We start from the raw sequence: 22771 nt of genomic DNA on the forward strand, positions 1-22771 counted from the left end.
GACCGATGAGTATCTGTGGATGAGTGTGTCGAGTGTGCTTTAAGTCCATATGTTATCTATGGTTATACTGTGTCATACAGGCTTTAAGACCAAGTAGTTCATGCAAGCTTTAAGACAGGATAGTATCTGTGGTTAACTTTCATGTTGGCTTTAAGATCAGGTAGTTTCTATGTTTAACTACCACACGGGCTTTAAGATCTGGTTGTATCTATGTTTAGTAGTGATTGTAAACTAGTGGGGACAATTTCATAAATCACAGCCGGTGATCGATTGAGCTCTTTATTCTTTTTTTCCATCACCGTTCTACCCAACAATACGAAAACCAATGCCGTCAAAAGCCACATTACATATAACATACACGATGCATTACCATAACAAATACAACAACATATAAATAAAAATGCATACAAGGCCAAAATCACATATTCCTGAGTATGAGAAGCAGTTATATGAATGTAAAAGAGTTGACTTGTCAGTATGTTAAAAAACAAGCAATGTTCATACATTTACATAAAATCGGGGCAATTACTTACATATCGTCAATTCTTATGTACATACATATCAAAGAACTTATCTTTTGCATCTATATAACATATGACCATTCACACATAAAAATGGTCACTATTTCAACATTGAAAAGTGAAATACACTTTTTACTACATAGGTAAAATGCCTTATATGTAAAATTTAAAATCTAGGTTATAGATATGTGAATACATAAGAATTATACTCCCTTAACATGGATTGCACTTGACAAAACCTCCAAGGACAACATCGCCATTCAATTCCAGTGCAAACCAAGAAAGTAATCCAAAACAAATTACTAAATCATATATTTCACTCACTTATCATGGATTGCACGCCATAAAAATTCCAAAGTCATGATAAGTTAGCCTAGAAATACAACACAACCAATACCAGAGCAAACTTAACAACAAACAAATGCAAACCCAACAACAACCGAATGCAAACCAAAGTAACCCCATTCACAACTAACTTAACCCCAACCAGAGTAATCCCAACTAGAGCAAACCCTACGACAACCAACAAAACCTGCAACCAACAAAACCCCAACCACAGTAACCCCAACTACAACCAACAAATCTCCAACTAGAGCAACCTCAACCATAGCAACCAAATCCACAACCAACAAAATCCAAATAAGAGCAAACCCAACTATAGCCAACCGAATCCCAACCAGAGCAACCCCAACCACAGTTAGCAAGATCCACAATCGATAAAAACCCAATATGAGCAAGCTCAACCATAACCAACCGAACCTCCACTATAGTAAACCCTAACCACAGCTAACAAAACCCCAATAAGAGCAAGCCCAACCAGAGCAACCTCAGCCAAAATAGTGTGGAATGCACACCCTTGACCAAAGAGGGAACACAATTCTTATGTATTTGCAAAGCTCACACTTGTTTCAACAACAAGAAAAATGCAACACAGATGGACAACAAACGCCCAAAAATTGATAACGAAGTTACCATATGCATATTCGAAAGTAGATAGAATGAAATGCAAAACCCAAATAGCATGGAATGCACACCCTAAATTACAATCGAAGTCCCTACTATAAAGAAGATTGAAATTTAGAAATTGGCGTCAAGAAAGAAAAAATTGAGAACAATAAACAAAAAGCTTCTTCATGTGTCCAAAATCAAAGAGGAACGAGATACATATAGATGATTCGAAGGCAAGAAGACCGGCGAGAAAAAAAACCTTTCTTTGACATGTCCTAACTCGGAATACTTGCAGTGAAGATGAGGGAGAAGCCGTAAATGAGGGGTAATATCATTGATAAAACATAGAATGTGGAAAAGATGAAAGGAAGCAAAGGAATATACCCACCATGTCACAATACCGTTCTGTGAAATCGAGTCCCACCCCGCCTTACGCAAAATTGAAGTTTTGGGAATGAGATTTTATGTAATGCACCAAATAAGCGGGTTCCCAAACGAATCAAAGTTCCTTTCCAAGTGAAAAGAGGTTGAAAAGAGCCCCACATACACCCTAAGGTTATGTTTGGGGCGACTGTTGCATATTGAAGTAGCTGTCAGAAAGCTGTTGGTGGAATAACAACCAATCTATTTTGATAATCTGTTTTGGTGTAGCTATTTCTCATAAAAATATAACTATGTTCTTATAGATGTAAATTGAATGAGTGCAGTTTTTAAAATAATTCCAGTATAACCGCTTTAACAATTTAGAAAACACGTTAGAAGTATAATTTATCTAACACATTAATTTTAAGACATTACTTTAAGCATATTATCTCAATAATAAAACTTACAAAAATAAGTAATGCCGTTCACTTTTGTGTCCAGGCGATTAAGTTTTCGTGATAACTTCCTGTCTATAACATATCTCTTTACGTGGTCACTATCTGGAGTGAACTCCATAATATCATCAGTCAATTGAAAAAACCTACAATCTTCACGTGTTTTATTTTTTGGAAAATAATAAAATCTCATTCCATATTTGCCTTCTCTTCTTGATGTGTATTCAGAACACATACCATAATAACAATACATAACTCTTGAATCACTTGATGAGCTTGAACTCATTTTTGTTGATGTTATAATGCAATATGCTTTTAATCGATAAATTAGACGATATATTCAATAGAACAAAAAAAATATTATGATTTATAATCCGAAAAAATCACATAGAAGGAAAAGTATGCAACTCTAAAGTTATAACCTTAAAAATCAAAATAAAAAACATGGAAGAGAAAATATATATAAATCAATTTTAATATATTTCAAATAGTAGACATCAACCATAAGGCATTACAAAATATTAGTCACATGTACTCATTAATTTGACTAAAACATGTGTAATCTCTTCGACTTAACTGGATTATATCTCCTGAACACTCTTTATATCGGGTTTATTGAACTCATTTGTACCAAAGTCTTCCTCAAGCAATTGTTCGATGTCGAATGCTTTTACATATATGCATGTTAGATTTTTATCTAATGCCCTGAAATCAAGATCATTTCGAGATGGATGCATTCATATAAAATTTTGTAGAGCTGTTGTTGCATCAACTATTTTTATCTATTTTCTATGGAATATGTCGGCATATCTCAGATTTTGCCCTATTTCTTAACACTTCATAATGATGAATGTCTTTTGTTGAATTATTCATTCCTCCCTTTAATCATTTGGTTGCAGTGCTCAAAATTAGAAATGTGATACCTTATATCAAATAAGGGTCTTAAGAAACCTTGTTGTAGGAAAAATCTTGAATCGATGAGGTAATATTTTTTTTGAATAATAATATTATTAGTACATCACTTCCAATTTAACTCTTCATATATGATCATGAATGTACTAACCTGGTAGAGACATTGAAAAATTAGTATTCACATCGCCGAGAAGCAAATTTGAATATGCAACTATTATGAGCATTCCATTCATCCGGCCATTAAAAAGGTAAAACATATATTGAAGTCACAAACTGCTAAGATATTCTATATTCCAGTGCCATAATATCCGAATTATGCAATCTTATCGTTGTTCACAACACGTGCATCGACATGTGTGTTATTAATTTCTCCTATATAATACTGTTTAAAATATTCACGACGATGATTTATTTTTGATATAACATGCATACAAATTAATTAGATAATACAATCAATACCTTCAAGAATGACGTGTCTCTTATTGTTTTATATTTCTCTCGGCATATTCCCAAAACATGGATATATGGATTTAACAATGTTGTTTGACATTTTAACTAAATAGTTAACTCTAATATTGAAATATCTATCGATCATTTCAATTGAATGCTAATATCGCTCGAAACTAGCATAGATAGACTCATTATGTTAGCATATAGAGTGATAAGTAGTACTTCACTGGGTTTAAATTGGGATGATCCATATAAACTATAATTATTCTGCAATTTAATCCACAAATCACAAAAAAAAAATTCCTGACATTCGAAACATACTATAAATTTTTTTCGGATGATCTTGGAGTAGCTCACTAATCCATTTGTCATCCTTAGATGAGGATGAAGTGTTTTACAAATATGTCTGCTGATACTCATTGATAAGACACACTGTAGTAGTTAGAATTGTTGTTCGTCGCATTGTCTCTATAATCTTCTCTTCATTTGATGAGTTTATCTGACTATTTTATGCATGTCAGAATATATAAAAAAATAATAAACTATATTATAAGTGAACAACTACATAATTAAAATAGCACAACTTGTACAAAACATACGTGATCAATTGTCACATAAATACGACACATGAGATTGTATATAAAAATTCAAATTATTACATACTATTTAGAAACATAAATTAATAACACATAAATTAGCTCGACCAATGTTTTTAAAAAGTACCAGAGATAAGAAATCATCCCTTCCTTGAAAGGTGTGCATTTTGCGTTAATCAAAACAAAAGGAAATTACAAAACTATACCCCTTTGGCATTACATGTATGCAACGTATCATTTTGTATAAAGGAAAAAAGATTATGAGAGCTATGCAAATCAAAAAGCAAAACACTATCATTCAAGGCTTTTTTATTGCAAAAGTTGGCAGTCTTGTTCCAAAAACGGTGAATAAAATGTGCTTGAAGGTGAATAAAATGAAAAATCATGTGCTTGAAGGTAGATAGGAAGGCCAGCTACGAGCTATGTTGATGTGATTGGCTCCAATAATTGCGATCCATTGTATTTTGAAGGAAGCCAATGACATTACTATTATCACATTCAATTATAATGCCACGGGCTTCAATCACCGAGGGTTGAATCAATTCTTTGTTACCAAGAAATCATCCCTTCCGACACCATTGTAATGAAAGTTTCCCGCTTTGTTTGATTCTCTAGAAGTTTTTTAATGAATAATATAGCGACATATCATCGAATATCTCAAGTGTGGAGCCTAGTAGCTTCACCACTTATGTCAAATCTGGGTATCCTTGAATAGCCGTGTGAGCACTGGACATCTTACTAGTGAACATCGTAATGAGTTATGAAATTTGCTCAGGTAATTTGTTGAGCTCCGACCTTCATTTTGTTACGCTTCTATGTGAAGGTTGCATAGCGCTTGAAATGACTTGATTCATCTTTTTTCTTTTATGTGGTGCTTCCATGTGGACTTTATTTGAATGAGCATATTCAAACACATCCAAATTCTACGAGTTGTTTTGAGTTGTAGCCCTGGCATTGGATCCTAGAGCATTAACACCGAGAAATATAGAATCAAGTTTCTCTTCCAGCTTAACGTTATGACAGAGCTATGAAATTTGTTTAGATAAATAGAGCTTCGACAATTTTTTATGCTTCTGTGTGGAGGCTGCATAATGCTTCGTATGACTTGATTCACCTTCTTTCTCTTTTATGGTGCTTTCTCGTGGACTTCATTTGAATGAGCATATTCAGTCTAATCTAAATTCCAAGAGACATCCGGAGTTGTAGCCAAGACATTGGAGCCTGTAGCCACACCAGAGAGAAACATAGAATCAAGTTTCTTTTCCAGCTTAGGGTCTATGCCAGAAATCATAATTTTTTTTACGCATTGGGTAGGACCTACAATTGATGAAATCATAGTTCAATTGATATGAGAATATAAAAAATTCATATATCATTTTTTACTCATGAAAAGTTCTTCTCTCTGCCACTCCTCTGATACATCCACCATTTTTTTAATAAGGTCCCAACCTAAACAAGTTACTCCTTTCTAACTTAGACAATTTTTAGTCTTTTTTGAGTTGATTCAATTTGTTCTTCAACTGTGTTTTATCAGTCTTTCTGTTTTTCGTGAAAATTTTTTCCAACCTTCTTTATTGGCATGCATGGTTTGTTTATTGCATATTTCGATCTCTTTCAATTATAAATCATACAATATAATCTTCACCTCCTTCTCACCAAATATTCTTTTTGTTTTCCCAAGAAGATAAAAGATTTAGAAGAAATTATAAAATTGAGCTTATAACTAAAAAAATGATTAAAAAAATTGAAACAGGATTTTAAAAAGACAGGTCGAAGTAGATCTTAGTGAGATCAATTTATCAATGATTGTCTCTTCAAGATTTCCAACTGCATTCGAAGTCATATAAACATTGGTGGCAAGATGAGGTAGTATTTATGATTGAGTGTGTTAGGTATGTTGTATATTATGAAGTATTTGTGGATGAGTGTGTCGGGTATGCTTTAAGACTATGTTTGCCCATGTCATGCAAAGTTTAAGATTAGATAGTATCTGCGACTAACTGTGTTATGCTGGCTTTAAGATAGTATATGTGATTAATTGTGTCATGCATGCTTTAAGATCAGGTAATATATGTGGTTAACTGTGATTACAAAGAAGTGAAAACAATTATGTGAATCATAGTTGGTGATCAGTTGAGTTTTTTATTCTTTTTTTTCATCATTATTCTACATAATATTACGAAAACTAATACTCTTGAAACCCATATTACATATAACATGCACAATGTCATTACCATAGCAAATGCAACATATAATCATAAACATACACAAGGCTGATAACCACTTCCATGAGGATGATAAGGAGCTATATGAATGCATAATAGTTGGCTTTATGTATGCAAGACATCAAAATATATATTGAAAAGGAAGCTATACTCATACATTCAAAGAAGACGCGGCATTTACTTACATACCCTTAATTTTTATGTATATACATATCAAAGAACTTATCTTTTGCATTTATGCAAGCTATGACTTTTTATGTCACATAAAAACAATCACAATTTAAAATTTGAAAAGTGAAACCGTCATTTTAATGGTAAAATGCCTTATTTGTAAAATTTAAAATCTAGGCTATAGATATGTGAATACATAAGAACTACATTCCTATGGTATTCATTGCACTTAACAAAACCTCTAAGAACAACATCATCTCCCAAATCCAGTGCATACCCAAGAGAGTAACCCAAAACAAATTACCAAATTATGTATTCCACTCACATAGCTTGGATTGCACAACATAATTTCCTCGTAGTAAGCCAACCAATAAATATAACACAATCAATACTAGAGCAAACCCAACAACAACCAACCAAACCCAAAGCAACTGCAACCACAACCAACTGAATCCCAACAAAAGCAAACCCCAACCGCAACCAACAAATCTATAACCAGAGTAACCCCAACCACAACCAACAAAATGCACAACTAACAAAACCCAACAAGAGTAATTCCAACCACAACGAGCCAAACCCCAACGACAACCCACAAAATCCCAACAAGAGCAACCCCCATCTACAACCAACGGAACCCCAACCAGAGCAACCCAATCATAGGAAGACATTACAAGAAAGAGCCCCTCACTGGTATGCCCTAATCTGGATTTTTCTCAGTGAAGGCAAATGAGAGGTAATATCACAAATAAAACAAGGAATTATGTGGAAAAGATGTAAGAAAGCGAAGTAATTTACCGACCACGCCGCAGTACTGTTACGCGGAGTCAAGCCTCGCCCCACCATTTGCAAAACGAAAGTTTTGTGGATGATATTTTATGAAACAGACCAAATAAGCGGGCTCCCAAACGAACCAAAATTGCTTTCCAAAATGGAAATCTGCTAAAAATTCGCGTTGAATGTCCCTAAGTGGGATGAAGGGATTAATGAGGTCACCCTAGCCAATGATTGTAAAGTTTTTCTTATATTATTTTTCGAAGGCAAGTGCTTTTTAAATGATATTTGGAAGATTTATTCATTGTTGGATAGTTTATGATTTATTTAATCTTTGATTTTTCTTATATTTGTTTTAAAACGATTTGTATGATTTTGATTTTTGTTTGAAGGTTTATTGCATTTCTTGGATTCATATATGTTTGTTTAATAATGATTAGTGATTAAATTTGTTGATATTTTGATTCAATTTATTTTAATTTGATTTGATCATTGGCTTCATTCGAGTTAGATTTGTTATGTCTAGTAAATTGGTTTAAAGCATTTGATTACATTAAATTTGATTAAGCCATTTAAAAAATTTTACAATATAACTCATTTTATTAGATATTGGTTCTTATTTTATTTGTTTTATAATTTTATTTTTTTAGGCTTGACGCTTACTTTCACTTTGTTTTATCTGTGTTATGATTCATTACTCAAGGTTTAATAGTTTTCTTTTGACTTTTCTCAGTTTTTAGATTTTTAAGTTTGCCTTTCTTGGTTTAGATTGAAGCGGTTGGATGGTCCACGTGGGATCCAAGAACTGCATTTGATTCTTAGATTTACATTTGGTTCTCTTGCGTATAGTGATTCATGTATAATTAATTTAAGATCATCAGCTGTTGGAGTTCAAATTTATGGAATATTCTCAGCCATTGATTTTTATTTGAGGGAACTGTAATTTTCATTTCCTTCTCTGCAACTCTAATAATTGTAGCGATGGGTGAGCTTTTGCAGCTTTAACCAGTGGCAGAGGGGATCAGAAGCAAGAATTGTTGCTCTTGGTTTTAATTATTCAAAATAGAACTGTTTAGGGTTTTGCATTGGATGCACCCTATAAAAAATGGCAGTGCCCGAGAAAGAAAGGAAAACAAAAAATGACTTTGTTTGTTTGTTTGTTTTTTTTTATTTTTAGAGAGATAAATTCAATATTTCTAACTAAGTTTTGATTGTTGCTTTATTAGTCTTTTAGTCCTAAGCTAGTTTTCCCATATAATCAAGATTTCCCTCCAATGATTTCTAATGCAGCACTCTTATACGTCTTCGGAAAGCTCAACATATTGCCTCACATAGATATTGTGTGAAACTTTCCTAGAACACCTGGGTTATGCTGTCATGTTGCTTGGGACTTCCAGACTTTGTCGTGGAAAGAACCTTGTTGAAAGCACACCATGCACTGTTAGGGAACTTGTTCTCAAATCTTGGGTTATTATAGAGATCCGGGGAGCTTCTAAAATCATCATCCGTGAGCTTGGAGGCTCAAGAGAACATCTAGGCTTACTACATATTTTGAACCAACCATGGAGGTTCAAAACTGTTCACCAATGCGTTTAAAAAGGATTGGAAAGTTTTTGACTTAATTAGATGCTGTACAATGCTCGAGTGCAATGGAGGAGATTGTATCCAAGATAGTAATAAGCTTTTTTAGGGATTTAAATTGTAAGATATGCTTAACTCTACCCATGGTAGAAGGTTATGGCAATGGCTGCTGAGTGGTACTTATCAGTAGCCTGTCCCTATTTCCTTGCTTCTGTCTGAGTAGTGAAGCTCCTTTTCAAGTGCTTTGGGTGAGATTTAATTGTTATGTTGGAGGGGCTTGTAGAATCCAAATTGACTTTGAGGTGGCTGGAAGCTTTTATAATAGAGCAAAGATTGCACAATTTGATAGAGAAAGGTAGAGTAGTGGCGGACAAAGCCTTCGTGGCACGTGTAGGCAGTTTGAGATCACAGGTTTTGTCATGGGTGCCTTTCCAATGATACAATTGATCTACAGTAGTCTTTATTGGGTGGGTTGGTTAGTGACTGAGTTCACCCATGTAATTTGTAGTTGCGGTTGATCCAGGTTCTGATAGGGTCCAGTTCAACACTGTTGAATTCTGAGTTGGGCATGCCTTCTCTCACTTAATTAAAGTTGAAGTTTGATTGGCTGTATTCATAGAGTAAGTCAATCGAGTTAGGTTTCCTACTTAAAGTCATTTAACAATTATCAAATTTTGGTATAGTCCTTGTATTGATTTGTAGGTTTATAGGAATAGGCTCACCATTTGGGGTAAATTTATGCCAACCAATTTGTAATGATTTTGGAATTTAGCTTGAATAGAATAGTTAGCTTAAATTTACTTGAGTGGTGAACTTGTGCTCAGTCTGACTTCAAATTAAGCTCGAGATTAATGATTTAATTAAATATTCTAAACAAACCGGTGGTCCAATCAAAAATCATTTATGTAATGATATGGTCTAACTTTCTACTACTAATCAAGTCGAGTGGAATTTTTCTGGCTGCTCTTCCAAGTTAAATTAGACTCCACTCTATTGGGTTCTAAAATGAATCCATTTGCTTTTGTGAATGCTTTGATGTTAATTGGAGCCCTGCAGGCTGACAAGTCTAAACCGTAAATAAGCTATGATTGGATCTTTTCAATTCAACCCTTGCTCTTTTCAGCTTGAAGTAAGCCAGTATTAATGAACTAGAGACTTGATGGAGTCATTAAAGCACGCCTTATTTATTGTAATCTAGATCTTTTGGTTATGCAGGAATATCATTTTTTGGGTCTGATAGGATTAGTAATACTAATCTTGCTTACAAGGGGCTTGTATGAGTTTTACTTGGTTCACAAACATCAGCCACATGGGCTCGATTATGTTCTCCTACTTTGGCTCACTATGAGCGATTCACTTAAATTGAGTTTGAAATTAACAACTTTTTAGGGTTATAGACAATTTAGATGTTTTTGTAGGTAGCAATTTTCATTCATGCTTCTATTCATGGTAGAGTTTGTAATGACAAGCCTTCTCGAGGGTTTAATTTACATATTGAAGTTGATGCCCTTAGAAAATTATTCAAAGGCCTTACAACTATATTTATGGTTTCTCAGTGACATCAGATGCAATGGTCATCAAAATTCATTAGGGAGAATTGAAAAATTGAATTTTATGTCATCCTTCACTTTTCTTATATATAGTATGTGCGCGTGCTTATGAGATACTGTAGAAGATAGGGGTGTAAACGAGATAAGCATGAGCGAGCATAAGTCTAACTCGTGTTCAACTCGTTAAAAAATACCATTGCCCGTGTTCGGCCATCTGATTATCCGATTAGGAGAGTAGATGTTTTAGATTCAACTTGTGTTAAGAAAAGCAGTGGTAGACCTCAGAAGACTTGGGCTTATTGTTTAAAAAATGATCTTAATTTACTAGAACTAAATAACATTATGACACTAAATAGGACGCAGTGGAGAAAAATGATTCATGTTGCCGACCCCACGTAGTGGGATTAAGGCTTTGTTATTGTTGTTGTTGTTGTTTCTCATGTTCGACTCTTGTTTGAATCAGCTCGTGAGCACTATTTGTGTTCGACTTGCGTTTGGCTTGAATTAGGCTCAGTAGAATAAAAAATTGTTTTAATTGTTAATTTTTTAAATTAATAAAAATTATAAATTTTGGGTGAAAAAATTTTTGCTTAAATTTTTTTTTAGATTAAAAATATTATTATTTTTTTAAAACATTTAAGAGAAATAATACATTTACATTATCAAGCATGTATTAAATTTTTTTAATCACAAATTGTTTATTAATTTTAAAAATAAGAGAAAAATTGCAAATTTACAATCACAAATGAAAATAGTATTACATAACAATGTATTACTTCATTAAAATTAATTGCAATTATAAATTCTATACATTTTCAACATTTACATCTAAAAAAATAAATTACAACATTCCAATTTATTACACATTTACACTACATTTAGATTTTTTTTTTTTAAAAAGACAGCATTGAAATCACTAAAGATCTAAAACAATTCCAAATTAGTTGAGTCCTCAAGCCATCTCAAAAATCATCATTGCTCAAAGTGAAGATCTGTTCAAAATCAATAAAAGATCAAAGAGAAATATCTGTTTTTTATAAAAAAAAACATTAGAAAACATGCCTTGGAGATTTTAAATGGTAACCACCTGACCGCAAAAAGTATACACCATTAAATCTAAAGGCAAACAAAATACATTTATAACAAGTTCAAGAACCAGAGAAAATACTTAGCAAGTCTTCAACCAATCTCCAAATCTTCACTTTTTCAAGTTATAAACGAGCCACTTCTTCAAAAGGGCACCGGAACTTCAATATTCAACGATCCAACAACCAAATGTTGATCCAATAAGTTATGATCAGCTAGATATGTATTTATGTAAATGCCAGAAGCTTAACATTAAAGTTGAGGTGTTATGTATGTAAATACAGGAATTGAGTGGTATGTTTGCAAATCTTTCAAATAAAAATGCCAGAAGCCAAGCATTCAAAATTTGGATAGAAATAACTGAATTTCAAATTAAAACTTGCTTATTAACGTAAAAAAAAAAAAGATTTTCAATTCAAAAATACATTTAATTCTCTTGGATTAAGGAAAAAAGATTAGTCCAATTAATTATGAGAAATTCTAGCATTTTCTCACAAAGGTATAAATGTTGTAAGTAACACTTTCTCCTCTTTAAAAGTAACTGATGATGTTTCCACCATCCAATGGTAAACAATATAACTTAAAAGCTTAAAGCCTTCCACCATTTAACAATAAACAAACTCTTTAGAAGGAACTTGTATATTTCCAAATTCCAACAACCAACATACTTTAAAAGCTTCCACCATCCAACAATAAACAAACTAGTAGCAAAATGATTACATCGAGTTTCACAAAAACCACCAACAACAGAGAAGAGGAAGAACAAAAGAGCTCATAACTCATCTGAAACAAATCATGTTGATTCTATCCTGAATATAGGAAAATATATTTTATAGTTTTGTTGAATTTCATATGAATCTAAAATTAAGTCTTGCATGATACCAATTCCAAACTAAATTTCTCAGAGAGAAACCAAAGAGAAACACAACCAACACATCTCAATTCCAATCGATAAACAACAATCAAACCAACAAAAGGTCCCAATCCCAACAACCAAAACAAGGGAAATAAGAAGGTTAAAAGAAATTCCGACAAAAGTACATACAAATCAAGAGTTAAGTTTAACATCAATAGCTAAACCACCTAGTTATTGATAAACAAACGTCCTACATCAATATATTGTTCAAAACTTTTAAGAAATGAGAAATTAAATTCTAACCAATTGATACCAACAAAAGGTCCCAGTCCCAACAACCAAAACAAGGAAAATAAGAAGGTTAAAAGAAATTCTGACAAAAGTACATACAAATCGAGTTAAGTTTAACATCAATAGCTAAACCACCTAGCCATTGATAAACAAACGTCCTACATCAATATATTGTTCAAAAATTTTAAAAAATGAGAAATTAAATTCTAAATAGTGTCATAACGAAACATCTAGCTTTTTAACCATCTTTTATTATGCAAATCATCTAGCCATCAAACTATTCATGGTCACGCCATTGAACAATCCATATAACTATTCCGGTAAATTTATAGCCATGTGTTTTTTTTTTCCGATTTTTTCTTGATGTTTATTTGAAGAAAATAGATATAAAATTATATGGAGACAAAATTAAACAAAATTTAAAAGACTTTAATGATAAAGTATATTACCAAGGGCATTTTTATAGTAGTTGTGGAAACTCTGATTCAGCTAGATGTATGTATGAGTGCATTGATTGTCATTGTAGATAATGAACTTTTATATTCATCAAGAACTCTCCCATTTACACTAAAAGTAGATTTTGAAGCCACATTTATTATTGGAATTGATAAAATATCCTTAGTCATTTGGGTTAAACATGTGTATTTGAGTGTTCAATTTTCACCACTGAAAAAAGATCAATCTAATCATTATTGACCAAAAATAAACCATGGACTTTACGATACCACAAAATCTATAATCCAAACATGCAATCAAAATTTGTGGAAAAGTTAAATTACTTGAAAATTTCAAAGATCTACTAATATTTGATGTACTTGAGCTTGCAAAATCTAGTGTATATTAATTATATATTCCAAATAGTATCTTTAACTTATTTAATTTTCGAGTTGAGTTCAATGGATGAGTATATTTTTGGAAACATATAATAAAGAAACTTAAATTTCAATCCTAACACAACTGCCATATGTATTATTTATCAAACTTAATTTTCATTACATTAGCTATTTCCTTAATATAATCCTTTGAAAATCGACGACTCCTTCAACAACTTCACATGCATAACGGTTAGCAAGAAAATATTGGATGTTGGGTATAAAGAACCTGAGATACTTTTGTCAAGCTATAAAAAACGACAAGAAACTTTCTCATTTTCTCATACTTATCCTAGTATGTATTAGATGACAATTATTTGTAATTTCCATCTGAAGTTGTATATTGATTGAAAATAATTCGAAAAGAAAAAGCACATTCAAGCTTTAGATAGGCCGAGTTTCACATTTTAGGTACATCAATAGATAATCCCTTAGAGCTTGAAACCCTTAACTATTTAGAGACCTCAACAAACTTTTGATGTCTCATTGGTGGCTTCTTTAGATATTTGGCAGACTCTCGTATGTGATGAATTATGCTTTTAATCTCTTTCAAGCCCACTTAAATCATAATGTTTAATATATGTGCATAACATCTAACATGTAAGAAAGAACTCTGAAAATGTTGCTTAACTCAACTAAAAGTTAACTCTAATAGAGCTAACGACAACATCATTATTAGTGAAATTATCCAAGATGATGATGAACACTTGAAGATTCTAATCTAGTAAACAAACATATATATTGTCACAAATACAACTACTACTATGAGGTGATTTTAGTTGAATAACAATAATGATTATATTTTATATTTTTCAAGATTCATTATTATAATGAAGAGTCAGACATATATAACCAATTATTTTATTTGAAGTCAAACAGTTAAAAAGTGAATGAAACCTTACGCACATTCCTTAGAATTTCTTATAACTTTTTTTTCAATATCATAGGCCTTCATACAATCATTTTAATTATATTTCTAGATACCCTCTCATAATTGGGTTTTAAAGATTTCAACATGATGTTGAACCACAAATGCTCAACAATCATGAATGAATATTCATGCACGATTATCTTTTTACAATTATTTCTCTAATTTGATGGCCGTCATAAATTTTTTAGGTCATAATTAATGTGAATCTCAATATCTGTACTTGTATCATGAGGCAAAATCTAAGGATTTTTTGACTTTTATCTAATTAATCGACATGCTTGTTTTTCTTTGATTTTTCACTCTTTGATATGTCTAAGTAGTTGTGAAGTAGTGCCACTATTAAATTTATGAAATTTGGTGCAACAATATATACATTGCCAAGAAGCGGTTGCAATCCTTTGGTTGTGATTGTTGTGTCAACAAAATACTCCCAAATCATGCATTTCCTCTTTCTTGACTTTTTAGCAGGGACTTCAACATTGTTTATTTTAACAACTAGTACATCCAGCTCTTTTGAAACTACATTCATATTTTCATTGCTATTTTTGACATCAATGACAATTTTTTTAGTAGAAGTTTGAGAAAGATACAAATTTTACATGGCTGCACTTTAAATAAAAAAAATGAATTAAATCATTTGTTGCACTTCAAAATTAACCCAATACTCAACAAACCATTAAAACATAAAAAAATTCTTGCTTTCGGTAGAAAAAAAATTATAAAAGATTTAAAACAACATAAGCGACCACACTTTAGAGACTGCTGTTTGTTGGCAAGTGAAAATTCAACAAATTTTATACATTTGGCTAACTAAAATGCCTCCAAAAGCAAGAAAGATCTATTAAACTAAAAAAAAATGGAACAATAAAAACTTGTCGAAAAAATTGCTATGATTAGCAACTCAGTTCGAGCAACCATCGGAGATATAAGTCCCAAGAGAAATTAGATCCAAACGCTCACAATTCCAGCTTTCAATTTACTACATAAATTGAATCATAGAAATCCAAGACACTTGAGTAAAATTAAGATGTGTCATAAAAATCCAGGCCTAATCGTGGTATCATCTATGGAAAAAACCACAAAAAAAAAGTATCATAAAAGTTTAGAACCAAACTATTCACGCCTGTTGATTTCCTTTCCACGAAATGATAATGTTTGCCAATAGAAAAATAAGTGCAATATATTTTAGAGAAGCATCAACAAAGACAATTGCTCAATTGCAAAATGAATGTTGAGATATATCTACGAAGGGCTTTAACTTGAGAAGATGAAATCCATCCTCTCATATTCTACTCGAATTATCCAACTCAATCTCAACTTTTAAGTCCTCTGATTATTAATTAAAACATGTAATAAAGAATAAAAATCTTTCAATGTACACAAAAATGGTCACAAAACTTAGATGAATGAAAAACATTAAACTTAAAATAGAAAATAATGAATTTCAATCCATTATGTAGAATTAGGCGATAAAAATGTCAGAGTAGCTTTAAATTTACAATAAACCTTACAATAATAATGAATTGTAGAAACATGATTGCTATAAGTAAAACTAAACCTTAAACTTTCAACTAGGCCGAACACTCAAACCTTTCAGGTAACTATTTGAACCATGCCAAAATGATCAAGTGAAAAATAATAATAATAAAACACATTTCCTTCTCCAAAAATTCCATCCTTCTTAAAATTGACTTTTATCTTTGAATAGAAAGTAAAATTATTAAATCTCCATTTGAAAATCACAGAATGGGGGAGAGATCATAGTAATCTAGTTTTATCAAAAGCTTAAAAAGTTAAAAATTCTAAATCCAAAATCATGGTAATAACAAATTAAAGAAGAGAGAATGAAGAAGAAAACCTGAATGAAGCTCTCATTAGAAGAAGTTAAATATTAGGAAGCAAGATAGAAGAACACAAAATCTAGTAAGTCTATGATCTCACATATCACAACTCTGATTTGAAAGATAAGACTCAAGAGGAGGCAAACCGGAGAAACACTAGTAATGCATTTTATCTTTTAAGCTTTTGTTCGACACATCACCCATGACACAACCACACAATAAGAGGCAGGAGCTCTTGGGAAGTTGGGATGGACAAGAAAGAAACAAGACAACGAGGGATGAGAGCCCTCAGTCCTCAGGATGGAAAGGAAAGAAACAAATGAGGCTGTGCAGAAGAAACATTTGGAAATGTTAAGGTTTTCTTAGGTTTATGTAGTTAGTATTTTACTAGGATTTAGGGTTTTAGATGAAAGTGTATGGTTGAGATTAAATTCAAATTCTTTAGATTAAGGGTCCGTTTCGGGCAGCTTATTTGGTGCGGTAACTTTTTGAAAACGCACCTGTTCTATTTGGGTAAACTGCATTTTGGCAGCTTATGCGTTTTGAAAATGCTAAAAACAGCGTTTTCACACCGAACCTAGATAGGTGCAGTGAGCTTTCTGACAACGGTCTTGTTTTTTCAAAAAAATAAAAATTTGTAATAGCTACAGCACCTGACTTATCAGCAGATTATTTTTAATCAGCTTATCAGCAGATTATTCAATAAGCTGCAACTGCCCTAAACAGACTCTAAAAAAAACTCAATTTAAAAGGATTTAATATATTTTTAATTTTACATTTTCTTGTTACACAAATCATAAAATTTTAATGTAAAAATATTATAATATTATTATTTTTTAATAAATTATTTTTTTGAGCTAAAACAAGTTGAATATAATCGAACGAAGGGTTCTTCATGCTTTGCTTGTTTATAATTCGAGCTTAAAACATTTAACGAAAGATTCAATCTCGTTTACTTAACGAAAGATTCAAACTCATTTACTTAACGAAATATTCAAACACAAGCTACTTAAAGAGTTGAACTTGAGCTACACACGAACAATGAGTTTTTTTGTCAGCCCTAACAGAAAACATACGATTTATGACTTAGTTTAGGGTGAACCTAAGCTTTCATTTGATATGGCAGGGGTAATGGGATTTGGGAGACATATTTGAGTGGTTGGAATATTTTATTTGCAGCAGTGGTTGAAAGCAAGGGTTGAAACAATGAATATGGTCCTGGCCAACCCTAGAGCTCTCCTTGGAGATTCAGATCTTAGGTATTGAATGGCGGAGGATCCACGATCCAAAACCACTCAAGAATGGTAGGGTAATGTCATTAAATGTGAAATGAAGTATTCCGTGAATTTTTTTTAATTATTTAGAGGCTAGAGGATTGAGGTAAAAGAAAGTTTAGATATATTTAACTAGTATTGAAATATGGAGTTATTTGGGCTTTAAGATTAAGAAATGTTAGGGGAATGTGTTATCATATTTGGAATAGGTAATGTTAATTCTTTGTGATTTAGTGTTTAGGGTGACCAAAACTAATTTAAGAGAATCATAATTGTGGCCAACGGCCGATAGGCTTAGGAATATTTTTTAGCTTGTAGGTTGTGTGAAAATGGTTTAGCATGATGCTAAAAAGATGAGAGAGAATATACTGTGAAAAATTGAGGGAGAGATCAATAAGTAAAAGAAAGATTTTTAGATCTTCCATTAATAATATTTGAATTCTAAACTTTAGATTTTATTGATTTTTTCTTTAGTTCCATATCAAGGCTTTTCATTGATGTTTCTTGAAGATGGTATCTTAGCATTATTTTGAGGTTAAGCGTTTTATCTTGATCTTATAGTGTGATTATGATCCTTGGTTGCACCATGAATTCTTGATTTTGCTCTTATAGTGGGCCATTATAATTTGCTTGATGTTTTGCATCAATTTTTAAATATAAAATTGCATTTGTGCAAATAATTTGATAGCCATGCACGGAGTTTCAGTGGGGCACTGGGGGCTGGGCCTACGTTGACCCGACCCACAAATAACCTGTAGATAGTGTTGAGGTAACAATTTTGAGCTGCATCAAGATTTTCGCTATCGTGAACTTGCGCTCCAAAAATTTCTCGATACATTTGTATTCAGATCTGTCAATCTTGACATCTGGTTTAGACTTCTCAATCGGATGCCCGAATGGCTATATCAAATAGCTCATTGATTGGTTTGTTTCCCTATTATCTCTTCTCCTACTTCGGATTTTAGGTTCCCCAAAATTTTCCTAATAGATCTTGTTGGCTGAAAGCTCATCCTTTATGAATTTCTAAACTCGTATTCAACAATCCTATGAAACAACCTTATTCTATTTGTAGTAATAGTAGAATCAACCGATCAAATGGTGGACAAAAATAATGATCCTATGTGAGAGAAAACTATACCTCGGCAACAAATTAATTTATGCTCAATGATCCACGCTCCCCCTTAGCAAGAAAGTAGTGTTGGTGGCCTCCGTAGTCATATTGAACTCTTTCTTCTCCGCATCTTTTTACGGGACAAATATATTTTTTAGTCTAGGATTTTCAAGGCTCCATTATCAAATTAAGGCTTGTGGTTTTTTATTTCAATAAAATTTATGAATTATAGGAATTTGGAGGAGTTATGGGCGTTCTACATGAACCAACACTTGAAGCAGTTAACACGTCAGTGACACTTTGATCATGATTTTCTTTGTTTAGTTCAATTGTTTTTTTAACAGTTGTTATTATCATCCAAAATATAATATTCTCAAGATTTTTGATGGCTTAAAGTAATTCCTTAAATTATTTTGATTTTATTTTATTTTGAATGTATACTTCATGTTGTTTGCATTCTCTACTTTTGTTCCCCAACGTGCTCAATTTTAAACTAGAATAAGACGGTTGTTTTATTCTCTTTTATTTTGAATGTATATTACATGTTTGCATTCTCTACCTTGTTCTCCAACGTGCAAAGTTGTAAAGTTGGACCAGAATAAGATGGCCAATGACTTCGAGAATATGCATGTTTTTGCAGTTCATTTGGTATGTTTTGAGATCAAGGGTTTCTCCCATCAGTGTGCGCCCATATTACTACCCCTAATACATACAGACGAAATCGAGTCCAAGGATCATACAACCTAGTGTGAGCATCTTCTTTAGCTCAGTCTCATTAGTGAAGAAAAATGATGAGAGTTGGCACTTCTGTGTGGATTATTGGGCAATGAATGAGGACGTCGTACCTGATCAGTTATCCATCTCGATGATTGATGAGTTATTGGACGAGTTGTTTGGGGCTGCAGTATCTTGTAAGATTGGCTTGAAGTCAGGGTACAAACCTATTATGTTGCGGCAGGAGGATGTGTATATGACTGTATTTTGAATTCATGAGTGTCACTATGAATTTCTTATTAAATAAAAATGATTGCTAGATAAGGATATCATGTTGGAGCTATACGACTTGATCCAACAATCGTTTCTTCTCTTCCACCTTGAGGGCAATGTATATTTTTGGGAGGAGAGTAATGTTACACCGACGTCGAGGTCGCTAATTAATTTGATGACTTACTTTAGGCACAAGATTAAAAGGGGACTTTAGTCATTTGTTAGTATTATTGTGGGTTATAAATTGGGTTTAATATATTCAGGGTTAGATTATGTTTGATGAGATTGTTGTCTTCTGTTTTAGGGTTAGGATTTAGGAGAGCTGACCTACCTCTTGAATTGTAGATGCTTATCTTTTATGCATTTGAGTTGTGTTGGTTGTGTTGGTGAAGTAAAGAATGTTTGGACCAAGTTTGCTTTGACATCTCTGTTCGTATCGAGTGCATGTAGCTTTCTTCCGCCTAACCACAAAAGGCCTCCCCTCTGATCATCCCCACATCACCTAGCAATTAAAAATAACACATCTAAAACTGTATGCCCCCTCTAAAAAAAGTTTCTGGCTCTGCCCTTATTTAGCCATGTCCTATGATTGCTGCACTTATCTTCTACCATTGCTTTAAAATGATTTTGGAACAATTCAGGCCAATGTTTTCTTATTTAAAGTAGATCTACAGCGGCCTCACTCCATAATGTTCCCAACTATTGCCTAGCCCCTTAGCCTCCTTATTACATTAGCCCCTTATCGCCAATGAGCACTATTCTCCTCTTATAAATGAGCGGCAGGATGATGAAGACCTTCCCATTACACATTGTGATTTCTCCAACATAAAGTCATCGCTGACTTCATGCTGTCCTTATCCAAGGCTCCCCATATTCGCCTTTCTTGGCCTATCGGGGGCGATTCTTGTACACCTAAATACCATGCACATCAAATTATGCTATTTTCTTGATGCGGTGCGGTGGTGTTCTTTGCATGTCATTTATATGTGCCTTTCTTGGTTTAGTAGGTTAACCCATTTCTTTGTTTGAGTAACCCCAAGCAGGGGTTTCATTTAAGTGTTGCCACATTTACATACATACAATCCAATTGTTATGTATTAACATATCTTACACCTAAACTTTAATTTTTGCATTTATGCTACCCAAATCATTCATATCACATAAAAAAAATACCACTATTTAACGTTCATGATATGGAAGGTGGGCATGTTTGTAAAAATTGATGTTTAGGTGTTAGATATGTAAATACATAAGAATTGAGTGTTATGTATGCAAATCTTCCTAAAATTTATACATGGATGAAAGCAACACTTGCATTGATTTGTATGTAAAATATTCCAAAAAAAAGGAAGATTTACATACATACCATTCAATTCTTATGTATGTACATAGCTAACAGTTAAACTTTAATTTTACTTCCACCCCTCCGAACCTATGCATGAAAAAGTGTATTTTACTTTTTTAAAAGTTAAAATAATGATATTTTTGATGTGATATGATAGATTTATGTGGTGTAAATGTAAAAAAAGCAAAGTTTAGGTGTTCAATATGTAAATACATAGGTATTGGGTGGATGTTTGCAATAATTTGTTTTATTATGTTGCATATGAGGTGAATACTTTCAGTTGCTAAAAAATTCGGAACCATCCAAATTCTGTTATCTTTAATTCAGGTTGTCGAGAGTGGGGGTAAGAACATAGAGATCGCTGTGATGACAAAAGAGGATGGTCTTCGCCAACTCGAGGAGTCGGAGATCGACGCCATTGTTGCTGAGATTGAATCAGAGAAAGCTGCAGCTGAGGCTGCAAAGAAGGGACCTTCAAAGGAAACCCAACCCTAATTTCACTCTTCTTCACTGTAAGTCATAAATTGTTTGTTTGCCTTTAAGTAAAAAGATTTATTCCCAATGAGAATCGAAGCCATCGAACATTGATAGAATGCTTATTATTGCCTTCCATATGTTACCGAAAAAACAATAACTTACAGATACTGTATTAAATCAACTTTGTTTTCTCTGTAAAACTGCATTAAAATATTTACGTCTTGTTTCTTATGGTGCTGCTTTTTTTGATTTTATGTACTTAATTATTTTTTCAGTTTTTGATCTAAACGTTTATGCTACACATGCTCATTGACATGCGAATGATTGTATTTGTTAAGTGTGCTGCAATATAATTCATTCATCAATTCCTTTTGATATTTAGTGTTTGATATAAATGTTTTTTGGCAGTTTATTCCTCAAGATTAAATTATTCGTATTCCGTCCTTTCTCGCGTTCATTGTTTTTGTAACATAAATTCAGATTTACTAAATCAGATTGCGAGGCGGATTCCATGCTATGGGCATCATCTCCTATCGCCATTGCCGTCAATATAAATATAAATATGAATTTATCAGATTTATTAAATCTTATTTAATGTAAAAATGGGTTGCATCCAAACACACACACACTCTCTCTCTCTCTCTCTCTCTCTCTCTCTCTCTCTCTATATATATATATATTTATATATATATAGATGCATGCCTTTTTTTTATTTGAATTAAGATGTAGAATGTACAAGTTGTAAAACTGCAACCTTTTTTTGTTCTTCCAATCCTTTGCAACTGAAAATAGCAAGATTGAATAAGGGAGCATGATTCGTCCTAATCAATGTTACATGTTATCCCTTAAGAGTTGATATGGCTACAAGCCATAAACAAACATCAAGCGTAGCTTACACAGTAAAATAAAATTTAAGAAAATTGTCATGCATATCACTAAATTCTTGTGTTTATCCATGCATGAAAATACATATTTTATGTTTTTAAAGTTAAAATAGCGATAGTTTGTATGTGATGAAAGATTTGAGGGGTATAAATATAAAAGCTAAGTTTAAGTGCTAGATATACATAAGAATTGGGTGATTTGCAAAAAATATAAAAATATTTCCCTGTAAAAGAATATTAATCATGGAAAAAAATGCTTCTGCATCTCTAACT

General features: G+C 32.6%; 1 protein-coding gene across 1 annotated transcript in view; it reads left to right on the forward strand.

Moving 5' to 3' along the window:
• LOC110036773 (proteasome subunit alpha type-7) overlaps positions 1-21831 on the forward strand; it is a 40553-nt gene extending 18722 nt beyond the window's left edge. Inside the window, exon 3 of the mRNA XM_020741300.1 lies at positions 21465-21831. Within this exon, the coding sequence (XP_020596959.1) occupies positions 21465-21632 (168 nt within the window). The 3' untranslated portion in view covers positions 21633-21831. The remainder of the gene's footprint in view (positions 1-21464) is intronic.
• Positions 21832-22771: the final 940 nt, after the last annotated feature.

This window comes from Phalaenopsis equestris, unplaced genomic scaffold (assembly GCF_001263595.1).
Source record: "Phalaenopsis equestris unplaced genomic scaffold, ASM126359v1 Scaffold210756, whole genome shotgun sequence".
Lineage (NCBI taxonomy): Eukaryota > Viridiplantae > Streptophyta > Magnoliopsida > Asparagales > Orchidaceae > Phalaenopsis > Phalaenopsis equestris.